Source organism: Fukomys damarensis, unplaced genomic scaffold (genome assembly GCF_012274545.1).
Source record: "Fukomys damarensis isolate Sample0158 unplaced genomic scaffold, DMR_v1.0_HiC HiC_scaffold_30, whole genome shotgun sequence".
NCBI lineage: Eukaryota > Metazoa > Chordata > Mammalia > Rodentia > Bathyergidae > Fukomys > Fukomys damarensis.
The window spans coordinates 66536598-66554451 of record NW_022900942.1 but is presented as its reverse complement, the minus strand read 5'-3'; the positions used below and the strand labels follow the sequence as shown (position 1 = coordinate 66554451).

The 17854-nt window shown below is 55.1% G+C and overlaps 1 protein-coding gene across 1 annotated transcript in view; it reads right to left on the bottom strand.

Moving 5' to 3' along the window:
• Positions 1 to 17854, bottom strand: part of Mtcl1 (microtubule crosslinking factor 1) — a 79450-nt gene that overhangs the window by 17386 nt on the left and 44210 nt on the right. The window contains exons 6-10 of the mRNA XM_033757420.1: positions 17513 to 17848; positions 16317 to 16472; positions 10243 to 10365; positions 7193 to 7420; positions 6105 to 6302 (exon numbers count right to left, since the gene is read on the bottom strand). Coding sequence (XP_033613311.1) covers positions 6105 to 6302; positions 7193 to 7420; positions 10243 to 10365; positions 16317 to 16472; positions 17513 to 17848 — 1041 coding nt within the window. The remainder of the gene's footprint in view (positions 1 to 6104; positions 6303 to 7192; positions 7421 to 10242; positions 10366 to 16316; positions 16473 to 17512; positions 17849 to 17854) is intronic.

Here is a 17854-nt window from a genome sequence, read left to right as displayed (position 1 = left end):
ACAGCGGCTCCGTTCACAGCTCCAGTAAGGGCTGCTTACATTTCCTGGGCCCCGCCTGTGAAACCGCGGTCTGTGTCAGGGGCGCACAGGTTTTGTACCAGAGCAAGCGCGGCTCCCTCGCCTCCGACCCAAAGGCACCCAGGTGCTGGGCCCATCCAATCCAGTCAACCCAGCAAGCAGCCCAGGGTCTGGGCCTCTGTGGGAAGCGCCTTGGAGATTTCAGGTGTGCGGTTTTACATTTAAATAAAGCCGAATTAGAAAAGGCAACTCCTTTCACATGAGCAGATTAACTGAGACCTCGAGTTGTCCCCATCAGAGACGTAGGCTTTGGGGGGGGGGATACTATTTATCAGCATTTACTGCTCTTCGGTTTTTCTTGCCATGGACACCAATTTTTACTTGGGACAAATGGCAATAAAAGTGAAAATTAATTACATTTGAACGATGCAGCAGCTAGAGAACCTTCTCAAAGCCCCACACTCTTTCCAACCCCTGAGTATAAAATAAGCTTTGACCTCCTCCAGGGAGACAAACGCTCCTCAGCTGGGCGAAGCCGCAGTAAATGCACAGCGGTTTCCCAAAGCTCCACACCAAGTTTCTAAAAATTATAAGTGTAAAAAAAGCAAAAATAAAATTATGTAAGTGCAGTCGAGTAAGCATTGCAGCATTCTTCAGAAACACATCTTTGCATAGAATTTGCTGGAGAATTATGAGTTTATGATTTACTTAATACTTTCACTCCAATTAAAGAGTCACTATCTTTTTTTTTTCCCCTGGTACCGGGGATCGAACTCAGGCCGTTGCACTTTTGAGGCAGGTGGCAGAACAACTGAGCTAAATCCCTGACCGAGTCACTATCTTTTTGAGTCAACAGAAGTTTAAGCATAAAATAACAGTAAGTTTGATCTGGTCATTGATACAACCACCCAATTTTCCCTGAAGAGGAGGCAGAGAACCACGTGACAGCACGCTGCCTGTCATCAGTCGCTTTCGGGGAGCTCTTCTGTACCCATCAGCACTGCTTCCTGTGGGCCCCTGTGACCTCCCTCTGTTTCTCAGTGCCCTGCTGCTCCCAGCCACAGCCGCGTTCCCGTCTTACAGAGAGATGCAGCCAGGAGCTCAGGCTCCGCCAAGGCCCTGGTGTTGCGGCAGTGACAGCCTGCACAACCTGCACAGTGCCCCAGGCTCATCCCCATGGAAACTACCCAAACCAAACCAGGAATGTTCAGATTTTGACTGGATACCGTGCAAGACAAGGCCCTTCCCTCCTCATTCCCATGCGCCCCCTTCCCTTCTCTGCTGGCAGATGGGAGTGAACCCAGGGCCTCCAGCATGCTGGGCAAGCCCTCTACTGCTGAGCTACATCCCCAAACCCAGGGCTTCCTTTTAACTCTGCCTTGGAGAAGCCACCTAATGTTTGCGAGAATACTGTCCTCTTCTGTACCAAGGGCAACAAGAAAGTAAGTCTCAAAGTCACCTCTCTCCTCCTCCCCTGGTGGTGCCCCTTGCAGGTTTTGGGTAAAATGGTGACCCAATCAAAAATCCAATTAAGCCGGGCATGGTGGGGCACGCCTGTAATCCCAGTACTCAGGAGGCTGAGGCAGGAAGATTGCTGTGAGTTCGAGACCAGCCTGGGCTACATAGGGCGTTCCAGGTCAGTCTCAACTACAAAGTGAGACCCAGTCTCAAAAAAAAAAAAAAAAAATCCAATTAAGACTGGGACCCACTTTGTCTTCTCTCTACTGAAAGCCATGCTGGGCTCGAAGCCTACTGATGCTTTGCCCTTTGGGTCTGTGGTTTTAAGTACAGATCAGTTTCAGTTCAAAAGCCCAACTTTTCAATCTCTTTAAGATCACTTGTCGGTCTTCTAGCATTAAAGCAAAATAAAACAGCTTTAGTACTTCCTGCTCCTCCACGGAAGGGAAGGGCATTTCAGCCCTTTCCAGCTCATCTCTTGTGGGCAAGGCTTAAAACACTCCTAACATTGAGATCGGAAGATGATGTGTCACTCTGCACAGCTTCGAGGTCGGGCACACTGCTGTTCAAGACTCCAATAAGCAGCATCCACAGAAAACAAATGGGGTGGGGGGGAGACACGGACAAGCGACCACACCCGGAAACCAGAGAGGCTGTGTCGGTGCTTTTTAAAATCGATTTCTGAGACACATGCGTCAGGTGAAATCTTACTTCTACCCGGGGGACACCAAACCTCCATCGATCGCACAGAGTCAGCCTCAGAGCCATTAACCTTGGAGACCAGCCTAATGGAAAGCTGGCGCAGACATCTGGACTGCTGCCAGGCTGACCCACAGAAAGCCAGGCACAAAACAGGCGGAGGGCTCTGCCTGCTGCTTACTGAGGTGACTGGACACAGGCTGGGGCTGTGCCAGGCTGGGGGGCCACCCGGCCCAGCCCGCTCCTGTTTGACCTCCAGGGCAGGCGAGGTCACACACGCAGACAGAAGGATGCATTTCCTGAAGAAGCCCTCTGTCATTTTTACCTTCCTTGTTACATTCAGGAGGAGAAGCTTTCTTTCCTAAAGCCATTATCCCCCAACAGAGACAAGAGGTGGGGTCGAGGAAGGCTGCCCTGAGGGTAACTTGCTGGGCTGCAGAGGCTCTGCCTGCTGTCACTCCCAGCTTCCCCAGAACAAATTCCGGGTAGGGAAGGATCCACGAGGCCCGCCCACAGTTAACAAGTGAACTCTGAGTGATGATTCAGAGGATTAGAAAGTTGGGGCAGCTCTGCCAAGAACCCCGTGGCCATTTGGGAAGCATCACCCACCAGACCAGGGAGGGTGGATCTTTGTGAGCCACCACGCAGGTGCGCAGTTACCTGCTGGCACCTGAGTGAGGACAGGACACACACACACACACACACACACACACACACACACGCACAGAGGGTAAGTGAGGACAACACACACACACACACACACACACACACACACACACGCACAGAGGGTGCCCTCGCTGGGTCTCCTGGGGTTCTATGATCGTGTACCTGCACGTGTGCTAGGTTCAGAGAGTCAGAAACAAGGGTGGCAAATGGACGGCAGAGACCAGAGGCCCTGAGACAGCGACCCAGCTCCCTTCCTGCAGGGGAGGTGTCTCATCCGAGAGGCTGCAAAGCTCTGGGGTGTGGAGAAGGGACGCAAGCCTGAAAAGGAGGAGCTGTCCAGGCTCAAGGGGGGGTTCTTCCTTAAAAGAGAAAAAGTCAGGGCTGGGGGTGGCCCTCAGTGGTGAGTGCTTGCCCAGCACGCTCCAGGCCCTGGGTTTGATCCCTGCACACCACAAAAATAAACAAGATCTTGTCTGGCAGAAGTGTTCTTTTTGTTTTGTTTTGTTTTGCTTTGTTTGAGGCACAGTCTCCCTTTGCAGTTCAGGCTGGCCCTGGACTGTGTAGGCCAGGCTGGCCTCTGACTTGCGGTGATCCTCCTGAACGCTGGGATTACAGGCGTGTGCCACCATGCCTGACAGGCAGACGTGTTCTTTCTGGAAGCTTCTTTATCTCAGGCAAGACAGAAAGGGGGCAGCTGGATGGCCAAGAAGCCAGCCGTGGGGACTGGAGTGTCTGACAGGCCAGAACCTTCTGTGACGGGGCGGGCGAGGCCTTCCAGACAACTGAGAACAGCATCGCTTCGGCTCTCGCTGTAAATTCTGCGCCCGTTCTTCACATCTGTACCTGTCCCTGAATGGAAAAGCAACTTGGATCTTTGAGGCCAGTGTTCAGAAGCTGAACTGTTGGAATCACGGGGTATCAGCTGGCCGTAGCCCTGACCTCAGGAGTGCCCGAGAAGCCTCCAGAAGCACAGGCAGCTGTAGCAGCGCCGGCCCCAGGTGCCCGGCGCAGGGAACAACCTGCTTACCGCTGGGTGACTGAGCCAAGATCACGAAGCAGGGCTGCTGGCGGGGCCACGTCTGCCACCATGCTGGCTCTCCCGACAGCCCGCGGCGGGTAAGTGTGCGGTGTTTCTGGTAACCGGCAGACAGTGCCATCCACTGTGTCCAGCTGAGAGGTGCGCACTCGCCACCACCCAGACCTGGGCCGGAGGGGCCGCCCGGCTCCATCTCCCACGAGCTCGTTCCTCTTCTGCAACTCCCTGGCTCTGCAGAGCAGCTGTGATGCAACCTGGCTCCTGCTCTACGTGGCCCGGCCAGCGCCACGCCACTGACAGGAGCGCAGCTTCCTCCGGAGTAGTCAGTCCTATGGCAGAGCTTGAGTCTCCCATAGCTGGGACAGGCAGCTCTGCCTCTGCCAGTGTGGACGTCCTGGCCGCCGGACGGCACGGAGATGCCACGTCTGTGCCCACTTGTAAAGAAAATCCCTAAAAATGAAAGTTGGCAAGAGCAGGAGGAAAATGGGAGGTGACACTGAACTGTGCTGAACGGGAGGGTCAGGCTGAGTGACTTTACGCAATTTTCCACGACTGCTGTTCGGAACGCCAGATGGGTTATATCCAAAACACCTGGCTGTGGGGTGAGACGCCCAGTGCGGTGTGGTGACGGAGGCCCATCAGAACTAACCAGTCTCTTCAGAAGTCCAAATGCAACACCTCTTTGAAAAACAAAAATATGGGGCTGGGGATTTCGCTCAGTGATTCCGCTGTCAGCCTCACAAGCACAAGGACCCGGTAACAAAAAAAAAAAAAAAAAAAAAAAAAAAAAAAAAAAAACGCCAGATGGGTTATATCCAAAACACCTGGCTGTGGGGTGAGACGCCCAGTGCGGTGTGGTGACGGAGGCCCATCAGAACTAACCAGTCTCTTCAGAAGTCCAAATGCAACACCTCTTTGAAAAACAAAAATATGGGGCTGGGGATTTCGCTCAGTGATTCCGCTGTCAGCCTCACAAGCACAAGGACCCGGTAAAAAAAAAAAAAAAAAAGAAAGAAAAACAAAAATATGACTGCATTGAAGGCATTATTTGCAAAGTCCCATTCTAGTTCCGAACTAGATCACTGCCGGGAAACTTCTTCTGTGATCTGAAATCTCCCCATGGACACCGGCAAGCGACATACATCCTAATGGTGTGGCGAAGGTCCTCTCCTCCTTGGGCCCCCAGGTTTGGGGATCTGAGGGGTGGATCAGGTGATGGGAGAGCGGTTGTGTGGGCGGAAAAACCGGAGCTGTGCTCAGAACAAGGCTGCTTTTTCTCCTGTGGGTCTGGACCAAAGTCCCAAGCTTTAACACCAGGCCCTGAGGCATGGTAGCGCATGCCTGTAATCCCAGCATTTGGGAGGCTGAGGCAGGAGAATCGCTGGGAGTTCGAGGCCAGCCTGGGCTACACAGTTAAATTCAAGTTCAGCCTGAACTGCACAGTGAGACCCTGTCTTACCCTGCCCCCCACATTAAACCACAATAAAACAAAAAAGAGAATACAGCATCCTTCTGAGGACCTCAATTCTCCAAATCTACTGTAGCTTCATTTTGTATAAAAACACAAGAAAAAGAAAAAAAAAGGACGTTATGCAACCCGCAGTGTCCTCATCAAGCCGGTCTATTCCTGTGGTGCTCAGAAACACTAACGCCCTGTCCCTGAGCTCGCACCTCCCTTCGTGTGTACTTTAACATTCCTCTCAGAATCATCAAACATTTGTATTTGGGACGTTATGTTTCAGGTGCCTCAGAGAACCTGAAACCCTTTACGCTGGGGATTTAAAGGACACCGCACCCACACCTTCGCCACACTTGCTCTCTTCTCCCTCCACGCCAGCCATGCGGCCCCACAGCCACACCCTGGTCTGAGCTCTTTCCCACCGTGTGAGAGCATCACATGGGTTCTCTCTTCTCTGTAAAACGGTCACCACTCAAGTCCATGGAGGCCACAGAATCCCCTCTCGAGGTCAACCACTGGCCTTTGGGGACACACTTGGTCCCGCTGCCCTCACTCCGGTCCTTTCACACGTGCACATGAGTCCAGAGAATGAACAGACCACTGTCAGGCAAGGGCCAACCGACGAGACTGCTAACCACGGTTCACAACTGCGAGCGGCCATGGTGGCCTTGGCGAGGTGGAGGATCTCCGCTACCGTGACACCGGCCGCAACTACAGGACAGCACATGGCCCGGGAAGGACAGCACAGTCTCGGATCTGGGCACCCACCTGCCTGTGGAGCGGTGCCCCGTCCACAGCCTGCAGCCGCGATGCGTGGTCGCCGATCTGCACGGAGGTGCGTGGAGAGGTCTCCCCCACTGGAAAGCCACAGCCTCGGTCACAGTCACCGCGCTCTGGCCCGTCTGCCTGGAGGCCCCCCTGGACTCCGAGCTCCCCCAGCCCGGGCAGGGTCTCTGGATGCTCACCCTGAAATCAGCACACAGGACACTCAGCTTTGCCTGCAGCTTTTTGCTGGATGGCCTCATTTTTCTTTTTTAATAAAACAAGTTCTCACTCTGTCGCCCATGTTGGCCTCAAACACCTAAGCTCAAGACCCTCAACCTCCTGAGAACCCGCAAGTGTGGTTCCCGATTTTTACTGTTTGAAGACAGCTGTCCATTAAGAATGTGGAGTCCTTCTTTCCAGTCTTTCATACACCGGTGTCTTCTCCACGAACAGTACAGGGCGGTGCTCAACTTACTAAAAACCACCAAGAAATCGTACTTCTCATAAGACAGCATTGCTTACAGCTACTGTTTTATAAATCAGAGAAGGAGAAATTCCAGAGCAGCGATCAATAGGAAACCTTGCAACTAGTTCCACAGCCTAACGATGACCTTCCGTGTCATGCGTACCGGGAGCCTGCGGTCTCCCTCCCCTCAATAATAAACCCAATCAGAACGCGAGCCGCTCTGGTCACTGCTGTCACCGCCGCTGTCACCTGCTGGGGCCTGAGACACAATGGGAAGATCATGCAGGGGGTCGGGGAGTGTGACTCTGGCGTGGGGATGTGAACTGAAGTGGGGTGGGGTGGCACGAAGGCTTTGGAAGCAGCGCCTACAAACCAGCAAGGCTGGAAGAGACGGGAAAGGGCCTGGGATGACAACAAGGCAGTAAGAAACCAGCACCAAAGGAGACGGCAGCACAACGGTCCCATGATGGAGTCATGGACCAGGGCGCACTCGGAGCTGAATCCAAGGGCAGCGGAGTGAGTGTTTTCACACATCCCGTGCCTTGACCCAAACAGGCAGGAGGACCTCAGGCTTTGTGGGCGTGGCACCGAGAGAGGCCAGTGTGAACCGGAGCTCGGGCCTTACCTCGGCACAGTCCTCCCCGCTGCCTGCCTGCTTCGCCCGCCGCCAGTGCTTCAGCAGCCACCGCAGCTTGACGTAGAAGAGGAAGATGCTCTGCCTCAGCACCCCCAGCTCCTGCTGTAGCAGCGTCCGCTCCTCGCCCCAGGTGCGTGCGTGCAGCGTGCTCTGCAGCGCCAGGCTCTGCATCTCCAGCTCCTTCCAGCGCAGCACGTACAGGTGCTCCTCCTCCATCTGAGGGGAACAGAGAGGGTGACAGGCGGCCACTCCACCTGCCGCCCACACCCAGTCGGGGCCCCAGGCACGACCAAGCCCCTCGCACCACCCTGCGAGAGCTGTGCAAGCCAGCGCCCGGGGCGGGGTGACTGGGCCAGAGCCCGCACAGCCACTGCAGGCGTCCTCACGGTGGCTGGTGCCGTCTCTAGCCCTTGCTTCCTGGACAAGTGGCTGACACGGGACCGACCACCACGGAAGCAGGTCCCACGTCCCCTGTGCCTGGGCTGGGCGCACGGGTGTGCCCCACCCTTGCGCCTTCTAGGCCCCTCACAGACGAGAACTGGGAGCTGACAGGAGGGAGGAGAGAGGCCCCTGAGAGCCGAGCGCGGCGGGAGTTCGTCCCCAGTGTGGACAACCCATTCCCATACCATGGACCTAGCATCCTCTCAGATGGACCTCTCTCCTAGGGACACAAAAGCACTGCAGATTAAGAAGTATCTTCCAGCTCAATGTCAAGCTCCTGCATTTTGCTTTTCTGAGAAATAGGGCTCTTGTTATTTAGCTGGCCTCGAACTCTTGGACCCAAGTGATCTTCCTGCCTCAGCTTCCCAGGCATTGGACTATAGGTGAGTGCAACCGTGCCTGGCTAGGATACTGTTTTTAAAACACTTCAGCCTTCTTTCGTGCATGAATTAGTAAGTGTTCATTCTAATTAAACAAAGAGGAGCAAATTACATCTTATTTTTCAGATAAGGTACAAGGATAAAATCTATTGTACTAAAGTGATACACAAGATTGAAGGTTTCTGTTTCACATACCAAAAAGGGGCTAGAACAGCAGTCTCATCTGTACCATGGGTCTCTCCTCACTTCACACACCCGAAGAGCAAGGCAGAGATTTCCCCCTGAAGCTCTGGGTTGTGTGCAGGTGCTGGGGACGCCAGCGGCCTGGTGGCAGCGAAGGCCAGTGAGGCCACGGCAGAGGCTCCAGGAAGGCGCGGGGACTGTGTGTTGTCACAGCAGCTGCGTGACACCTGCCCGGTGTGAGGTTTCGGGCTGGGAGGACACCGAGTGGTGATTCTGCCATGTGTCAGGAGCCCCGTGGGTCCCACCACCGCTCTTCCCGGGGGTTTCAGGGTGGGACGGCTGGACACGTGGAAACCTGGTGTCTCCACTCTGACTCAGCGAGAAGCCTCAACTTCCTTGGGGCAACACAAAGACAACACAGCTCCTTCCGGAGGCGCTGACAGGTGTGGGACAAAGGGTGCCATGTGAGGGTCGTGCTCATCCCCACGTGCAGTACCCAGCACTCCCTGGCCCTTTCTGCTCCTCCACGCACGACCTGACCTCGGGACTGGCCCTGGAGACATCAGGGGACAGCGTCCCCTCCACTGTGAACAGCCTGCAGAACTGAAGTCCCTTCCTCTGCACACCCCTTCCCCGGGACTCCAGACCCCCACTTCCCAGCAGCCTCTCCAGCAACGAACTTGCCGCCCAGCACTGTGTGGTGTGATGCCAGAACAGTTTCTAATTAGGAATTTCTTTTGCATAACACGGTTCTTCCCTCTGCTAAGGATGATCTAACCTCCAGGTGCAGTCTGGAAAGGGGCGTGCACCTCCTGGGAAAGGCAGGCAGAGGCACATGGGGGTTTCAGCTCTGCTACTCCATAAGCCTCAAGGGGCAGCAAGCGATGCCTAATCGGCGGTGACCCACTTAGACCCTGGTGGCCCCGGTCACATGCATACTGCACTCGCTCGTAGCAGAAGCAATCCCTGGACACTGCAACAGCACGGTGCACTGCTCAAGGAAGGCTGCTTTGTTTTGCTTTAAACACACAGCTCTGTTTAGAACACACAGTGGGGAGAAGAGGGACAGCAAGGATGAACCTGGAGATCAGTATACAACTTAAATCAGATGTGCGCACAGGGTGGGATGCTGGGCCAGACTGCCTGCACCTGAAGACACTGTCACCAGGAACTCTAGGGACAGACCTAGTGGGAAAAGGGCGATCAGCCTGCAACATATACTCTGGAGCAGCCGGAAGCGCTCGCTGCCTCTGCCCCAGCAGTAGCAGTGTTTTGAAGACAACAGTTAAGAGTGAGCCAATGTTTGTCAGATTTTCACTTTTTACAAGCACCTGGGTGAGTCATACTGCCTGTACAGCTGGACTGAAGGCCCCTGCTTGGTCAGCTGTGGCTGGTTCTGCTGCAGGGATGGCTAGATATAGACAAGACTCTCCTGGGACTACAATGCACAGTCATCCTGTGCCCATGGGTTTGCTTGCTGTGGTTTCAGCTACCCGTGGTCACTCAGCCCCAAGTATCAAACTGGAAATGCCAAAAATAGCCATTTCACAAGCTTTGAAGAATGCTCTACCATTATAGTGGCTCTGCTGTGTCACTGCTGCACATCTGTTACTGTGCCTGCTTTGTGAGTTCAGCTTTATTATCTGTACAGTGGAGGAGAACACAGTGTTTGCAAGGCTGGGTGAGTGTGTGGTCCTGGGTGTCTGCAGAACGCCCCCAGACGAGGGGGCAGATCTGAGAGGGGTGGTGGGATCCCACGTGCCTGGTAGCCTTGGCACCTGTACTTGGTAAGACAGCTTTTTTCCCCCCAGTACCGAAGACTGAACCCTGGGTTTCGCACTGAGCTTTATCCATACCCCATTTTTATTTTTTATTTGGAGGCAGGACTCACTAAGTCACTAAGTTGCCTGGGCTGGGCTGGAACTTGCGTTCCTCCTGCCTCAGCCTCCTCACTGGCATGTGCCACCGTGCCCAGCACAGACAGGGGCTCTGCGGCCTGAGAAGAGCTGTGCTGGGCTCCGCATGTGTATTTACCTTCCGGATCTTGTCCGTCAGTGTCTCTGTCTCCTCTTGCCGCAGTCTGGCCGCCTGTGCGAGCTGGCCCTGAAGCTCCTCTATCGATACACTCTGCTTGGGGAAAACGGGGGGACCCCTGAGCTACCGGTGGGACAAAGGAAGGGCTTTAGTGGAAGCGAGAATGTCAGCCGGGTGACGACGCAGGACAGACAGTGGCACAAGCAGAGACACAAGGAGCGACGCGCACAGGCTGCAGCAGTGGAGTGACTGCGGACGTCCCAGGAGCCCCTTCGGCTCCCACCCAGGAGGGGAAGCAGCTGCGTGGGGACCCAGGGCCTGAGTTCAGCCACCACTGCAACCATTCGGCCACTCGAGGGAAGGGAGCTGCAGCACCTGCCGGATCCCTGCCACTACGGTGGCCTCCAGATGCACCAGGAGTGGGGACCTCTACGTGACCTGGGTCGAGCCACTGCCCATCATGGTCTGCCTGTCAGATCCGCTCCCTAAGCCACACGGGGTCTCTGACTGCACAACTCATGAGCCCAGATGCTCGCCCAATCCCAGCAGGGTGGCCCTGGGTGCTCAGGCGACAGAGCTGCCCCCGAGCAGTCACCTGCCCTCAAGCCTCAGTGGCACACACTGCCAAGAAGATCTAAACCAAGGTTTAAAAGAGGCGAAGGAATCTGTGTGATTACTCCCAAATGGGCACAGAAGAGAGGTCACAGTCGTTACTTTTGAAATAAAATGTTTTCCAGAGGTGGAAACACTGTCACACAAATTCTCAGGCACTGTTAAAATTGGGGCCTGACGTTTTGTGATACGCAAACACAGGTGATTCATAAAACTGGGCATCAGAGTGGATCGCTGCCACGGAAACCGTCATCCACCGGCTGGCTGTCCCCCCAACCCGCTACTCCATTGCCCTGTGGTCACCGCTCTGCCTGGTCTGAGGGGACTTAGGTGTCACACCGAGGGCCTGACCCCACAAGCAGGAAAGGCAGGAGAGCACAGGGCGAGCCCTCCCTGGATTGCAGAATGGAGAGCTGAGACACGCTGGGAGTTTGTCAGCTTCGGGTAGAACTTCTGAAGCCAGAGGTTGCAACTCTTCCTACTTTACGAAACTCAAAGCTTCTGAGAACACTGAACACCTTCTATGACTTGCTGGTCATTAGATCCTGATGTCATCTTCTACATGGGCGCCTCTCTGAAAACAGGTGTTTGTCTACATGTTGAATCTACCCCAATGACCAATTTTTCACGTCAAAAAGGTCTATTTGATTATGTTTTAAATGTGTGTAGTCTTCCTTGAGAACATAATATTAAGTGAAATAAATCACACACACAAGCTTAAATTTTATATGGTTTCTCTTATAGAAGAAACCCAAAGTATAAACAAAAGCAGAATAAAAGACGGGTGACAGGAAATGAGAGAGCGATCTTCTGCACAGGGGGACCAAGAGCTGGAGGGAGGGACGCAGGAGAACGAAGACGTGTCACACACGTGTACCCATTCCCCACGAGGAAGGTGATCATGATGAACTGCAAACAGACTAATACACACTACAGACACAACGTGCACAGTCTTTTATGGCTGCAACTTATCTTTTATCACATGTGCTAAATGCACTGACTGTAGGTTCTGTCTGACAATCCTCTTATCTTAAGCTCTGAGTGCTGTGTCCTGCTGTGTGCCAGCTCCGGGTGGCCGCTTTTCGATGCTGTGTTTGAAATTCTCTGTTGTGAGCTCATCTTCAGCGAGCCGTTAGTTATCTATGGTCTCAGCCAGCATTCAGTTGAGAATATGCCCCATTCGGGCTTGGAGAAGGCGGCTGTGTAATACGGATTCCTGTCTTTGGGGACGCAGGGACCCCACCTGGTACCAGTGCAAAGCCCATGTGGGGGCTACTGTGGCTCCCGCGACTGCAGCCCAGAGCCCACGCTGTGTGGCCAGGGTTGTGGTGACTCTCTGCTCCCTGGCAGCCAGGAGCAAAAACATTTCTCCTGTTTGTCACTTTCCTTCCCCATCGGTGCTGGGCCCAAGTCCCTGCCTCCTGTCCCGTGGCACCACAGACATTTCTGATTACCAACACTGTAACCACCCCTCCTTCACTCCCACAGCCAGGGACTGCCAATGTCTTCAGTTCTGCACAAATCCCAGCCCTTGGGGAGCTCCCTACCTCAGCTCTCTGACAAAAGGGTGTTTTGTGTTTCACCCATTTTACTCAGCAAATAGTGAGTTGGGCACTGTCCAGTCACTGGGATGAGGACAGTCAAGAAACTGCCCTGCCCTGCCAGGGTTGGCTCCTGCAGGATGTTTTCAGGGGACCTTCCAGCTTTGCTTTTTGGTCACATGTTACTCTGCAAATTCAAACTGTGAACTCCACACGTTCAGACAGTAGGGACCGGTCCAAGCGTCCTATCGTTAGATGACAAAACAGATGTTCCCATCCAGCTCACTTCTTAAGAAGAGCAAAGAGCAACGCAGTCTCTGCATACACGTTGCATAACCCTTCACCAAAGTGCTTGGGGCTGGAATGTTTAGGGCTTTGGACTGTCCTGGGTTCTGCACTATTTGCATAACAAATGAGGTGTCTGGAAGATGGACCCAAGTCTAAACACAAAATTCACTTGTGTTTTGTACGCCCCCTTATACACATAGCCTGCAGGTAAATTTGTGCAATGTTTTTTAACCATTTTGTGCATGAATCCAAGTTTTAGGGTACTGGATTTTCCACTCAAAAAGTCCTGTAGGTGCTCAAAGTGTTGAGGATTTGGAGGTGATGGTCTTGGGTTAGGGACGCTCTACCTGTTTTTGTATTAATAAATATCTGAATGTTCTTCTTTTAAATAATCAACAGAGCCTCATACTTCAGCATCACTTGACCTGCGAGAATCGCACAGAGGAGGGGTCCAGGTATGGGACCCACAAGGTACCCTGAGGTGGTCCTGCCAGGGGTCCCATTTCCCCACGGAGGCCCCAGAGCGGCTGTGGGGACAGAAGCATTCAGGTCCTGCTGATCTCCCGGAACCTCAGTGTCCGCGGGGTTCCAGTTCTTAGCACAGGAGTAAAGCTCCTGGGATAGCTACTCCTCACTCACCGGGATACCCGAGTCACTCCAGTGTTACAAGGCACACAACACAAACACAGTGGCCGAAGGTCCAGTCTGCAGTGCACCCGGCTGTCACATGGCCACCACAATCACACACATCGGGGAACGTCATCACACAAAACACCGGATCCCCAAAAGATGCGGCTGTGAACAACCCCACTCACTTACCTAAGATGCCGACTACACAATGAATGGATCTGCCTGACCCCTTAGCAAGGGCAGTTTATTTCAACAAATGCCACTTTCTTGTTCCCCAGGCTGTTCGTTGGGACATTCATCTTGGTATCAGGCACCTTGCCATGCCAGCATCCTGAAACCACTACCCACGCCCCACAAGGCCGCAGCCCACCCTACTCATCTCCTGACCATCTCCAGAGACAGTGTCTCATAACCGTCCACACGGAGAAGCCAGGGTCTCTATCTTAATAAACAGCGAGTCGCTGTAATGCTGGCAGCTGCTTTCCCGAGACTGTTTCTGGTTGGTCCCACCTCGTCCTGCCAGGGCTGCCACCTTTTTCAAATGCAGAACAGGTGGGTCATACACATGGCCCGACGCTTGGGATTAGTGTCACGGGTTTTATGGTGACTGGCGTTTCACAGCAGGGCTCGAGGGACGGCAGATGTTCGAGGGCTTCCACCATGGAGGAATCAAAGGAGGAACGAGGGAGAAGAGCTCTTTGCGATTTCTGATGCAGAAACTCAATCTTCGGGACTCAGGCATGGCTTCTCTTCTATGTGAAATCTGAGCAGGGTCCACGCTGGGCCACTTCTCATTCAGAACTATTTTTAAGATGCCTGCACATTCCATGTGAAATACTCCAGCACAGCTTGCTCTGGACAAATGTGATGCTCTCAGCAGATTTCAAGGGGACCGCAGGGCAGAGCTGGGCACAGCGTGGGCATGGTGCCAGCACCTACCGAAGGCAATAGGCACCACACACACTTGTCCGAGTCCAGTTTAGTTTTTAAGCAGCTGATTTCTGCGCAGGTGCAGGACTGGGTCGGATGTTTGCAGGAAGCTACCCCTTCCTGGCCTCTTCTGAAAATGAGTTGTGTGTAAGAACGGGCCTTCCCGTTCGCTCCTCAGTGGTGTCTGTTATTACTGCTGCCACTGGCTTACCATCGGTAACAATCGTTGTTATACGCTGGCTAAGACACTTCAATCTTATAAAATAACGTTTTTGTCCTGCCACCAAAAATAAAAACGTTCAAGGCCAAACACATGGAAGGCGTTCCACAAATGGAAACCGAGAAGCTGCTGCTTCTCTTCTGTGTAAGTTCATAATGTTTTCTTTGTTTACGCCACTGATGCCAGGGTCACCTGGAGCACTCTGTGTCGTCCACCTGCGTCACACACACTGGGTGCTTCATAAAGTGCTGCCTCACTCAACAGCTCTTTGGTTCTGAGAACTGTCCACGTACAGCCACAAGAGGCCAGGGCGGGGCGGTGCTCACCCTGGAGACTCCCAGAGATGGGAGCTACAGCACCGGGGCTCCGGGGTCCCCGCTGCCTAGAGCTCAGTGCACAGCTGGGTTAGAATCTTCCTAAGGTTTCTGTCCTGGATGTGGGTCACATGTGCTGCAGGAAACGTTATCCCAGAGTCTGTGACGCCCTGCAGCCCGCATCCTGGAGAAGGTGTGCATGCAGGTGGTGGGCAGGCGTGGGGGCGGGCAAGGTGCTTCCTGCGCAGGCTCCGCAGGCAGAAGGTGCCGTCTCACTAAACAAGGCCCCCAGATCCTTGCTGTTCCATTTTACTTGTGGTATCCAACCTAGGACCTCCTGACTTACGACTCTGGAGAGAACACTGGGGGCTCAAGCTCAGACGGACCCGTGTCCGGAGAGTGTAAGTTCTGGGCACCCTGCTGGCTGTGGCTCCCCCAGGTTCCGCCTGCTCCTGGGGCTTGCTGCGTGGGGCGTCTCTGGTCACATCCGTGGGAGCAGGTGTGCTTCCCTCTGGGGTGGGAACCCGGCTGCCACCTGCCCTGGTGGGCCTGGCCTCTCTCTAGGTACATCAAGGATGAGGGGCTGCATGAGAAGCTCCTGAACACTTGTCTTTCATGAGCTTTTCATGGGTGAATTTCAAGTTCTCGCGCATGCAGAATAAAGGCAGAGAGTGATGTGCTCTCATGGGGCAGGGACAGCTCCAAGTTAGAGCCACCCCGGCTCTTCTGGGCAGGGTCGGGGACTCACACTCTGCAGGGCCCTGGGGCTCCACTGCCTCAGCAAACTACCTGGCTCTGCTGCAGGGTGAGTTTCTGTCCCCTTTGGCTATGACAGTCCCCACCTGTCCCTCACCCTGTGCTCTGGCACTCAGGGCTGACGCTGGGGTGGCCAGCTGCTCTCCTCCTGCCAGTGACCTGGGGACATTTTTTCTTTTTTTTTGCGACAGGGTCTCACTGTGTAGTTGAGACCGACCTGGAACTCACTGTGTAGCCCAGGCTGGTCTCGAACTCACAGTGATCCTCCTGCCTCAGCTGCCCGAGTGCTGGGATTACAGGTGTGCGCCACCACGCCCAGCCGGGGATATCTTTTTGATCTGCATGGGGTTACTTCGGTCTCAGAGCACCCCTCTTATGGGACAGCAGTACCCATGCAAGTGGTTGTGGCTTTGTGTACACAGGGTTGCCATGGCAAAGAAGACAGCTGCTGCCACAGGTGCGGAGTGGATCATGCCCGCAGACCTGAGCAGGGTCCCCAGACTCCACGGAGTGGGTCACGCGAGACACAGGCGACAAAGAACCAAGGACAGCTTCTTCCAGACTAGGGAAGATCCCACCTGGCTCTCCTCCCTGCTTTCTCCTGGATCCGTCACACACCCCGCTCACAGCTAGGCACGCAGGGGCCACACACGTGCACAGCACACACTCCCAGCAGATGTGTGTCTGGCTCGAGCCTTGCCCTGTTCCCCGAGCCCCTGGCGCAGGAAAGAGGTTCTGAGGGCGGCCACATGGCATGGGGAGGTAACGCGGCCCCGCACTGACCTCGGGACTGAAGCAGCTCTGGCCTCCTGGCCGGTGGCTCCCGGCGTCCCCGTCCGCCCGGCAGTGTAGCTCCTGTGCAGTGCGGAGGTGTGGGCTGTCGCGGTCATCCCCTCGGTCGGGCCCCAGCCGCCGCTCTGGCTGGTCTCTCAGTCTGGACTGTGAGGGCAGGGGAGGGATGTGGGTTTGTTTGGTTTTTTTAATTTTAATTTTAAACAAAAAAACAAAGGCCAAGGAGCCAAAGGGTGGATGGTAAAGAAGACAAAAACAGACAAAGTAGATGGCCGGAAAAAACTACCAGCCGAGAAAAGCAGAAATAGGGACAGTGGCTTGAACACAGCAGCACGAGAGGGGAGATGTGCAGATGTGCAGGAACCACCGGAAGCAGAGGGAGGCGAGGGCAGTGCAGACTGGGTGACGGGCGCATGCAGTGGGGGACGCAGGGCAGCTCAACCGCAAGCACACAGCAGCGGGCACGTGGCGGGCTCTTCCTTCCTTGCGTGTGGTGAAGCAGCACAAGCCCCATCCGGGCAGGGCGGCCGTGGCCCAGGTCCAGACAGGACAGGACATGGCCCTGGGCATCAGGGCTGCGGCAGCAGTGACTTTTCAGCAAAACGGGCCTCTTTCTCTGTCTGTCTGTCTGTCTCTCTCTCTCTCAGAGGGGCTCTGTGCCCATCCCACCTTATCTCCAGTGAAGAGGGTAGCCCGGGCCCCTAGGGCTGCACTGCGCACCTTGGACACTAAACCCGGAGGGGTGGGCATCAGCAGTGCGTCTGCTGCCCATCCTGCCCGCGAGAGGAGCCGGCGCTGTCTTAAACTCTGCCTCAGTGCTTCTTCAGCGGGGCGGCCGGGGGTTTGCAACACCAGGAAAGGAGCCAGGCCGGGCCGAGCGAATCCCTGGGGCCACAGCGTACTGAGCTTTGTGTCTGGAGAGGTGGAGAAACCACTGAGCGGCAGCGTGGTTAGAAACAACACAGGAGGACGGAGGAAGAGGCGGGAAGTGCATGAGAGCTCAGAAGCAAACGGGAACCCAGCCAAGAGCACAGGTGTGGCTGGCGCGGAGGAGGCTGTGGTACAGTGCAGGTCTGAGGTCACAGCCAGGCAGCCGTGAGCAGCGCGAGCCCCAGAGCAGCCGGGCCAGCGAGCAGGAGGAGGAGGAGCAGGGCGGAGCGGCGGGGCGAGGCCGGGAGCCCCCTTACCTGCCGGTCTGGGCCCAGCTCCTTCCCCAGGTTCCCGAGGGGGGAGTCCCGGGACACGGAGCTCACAGTGGACAGGAAGCTGGCTGACTCTGTGAGGCGGGGTGGGGGCGACAGGCCGTCCCTGAGACGGGTCACCTGCTCCAGGAAGGCACGCAGCTCCTTCTGGAAGGCCTTCACCCTGCCGCGGACGGTGCCCAGCAGCAGGGGCTCGTCCCGGCCCCCGGGGCCCCTCTCGCCCTCCGCCTGGAGGAAGCTGTCGGTGTCACTGATGAGCCTCTCCATGGTGCGCTCCAGCTGTCGGGCCTCGAGCTGCAGGGCGGCCAGCAGCTCCGTGTCCTTGGG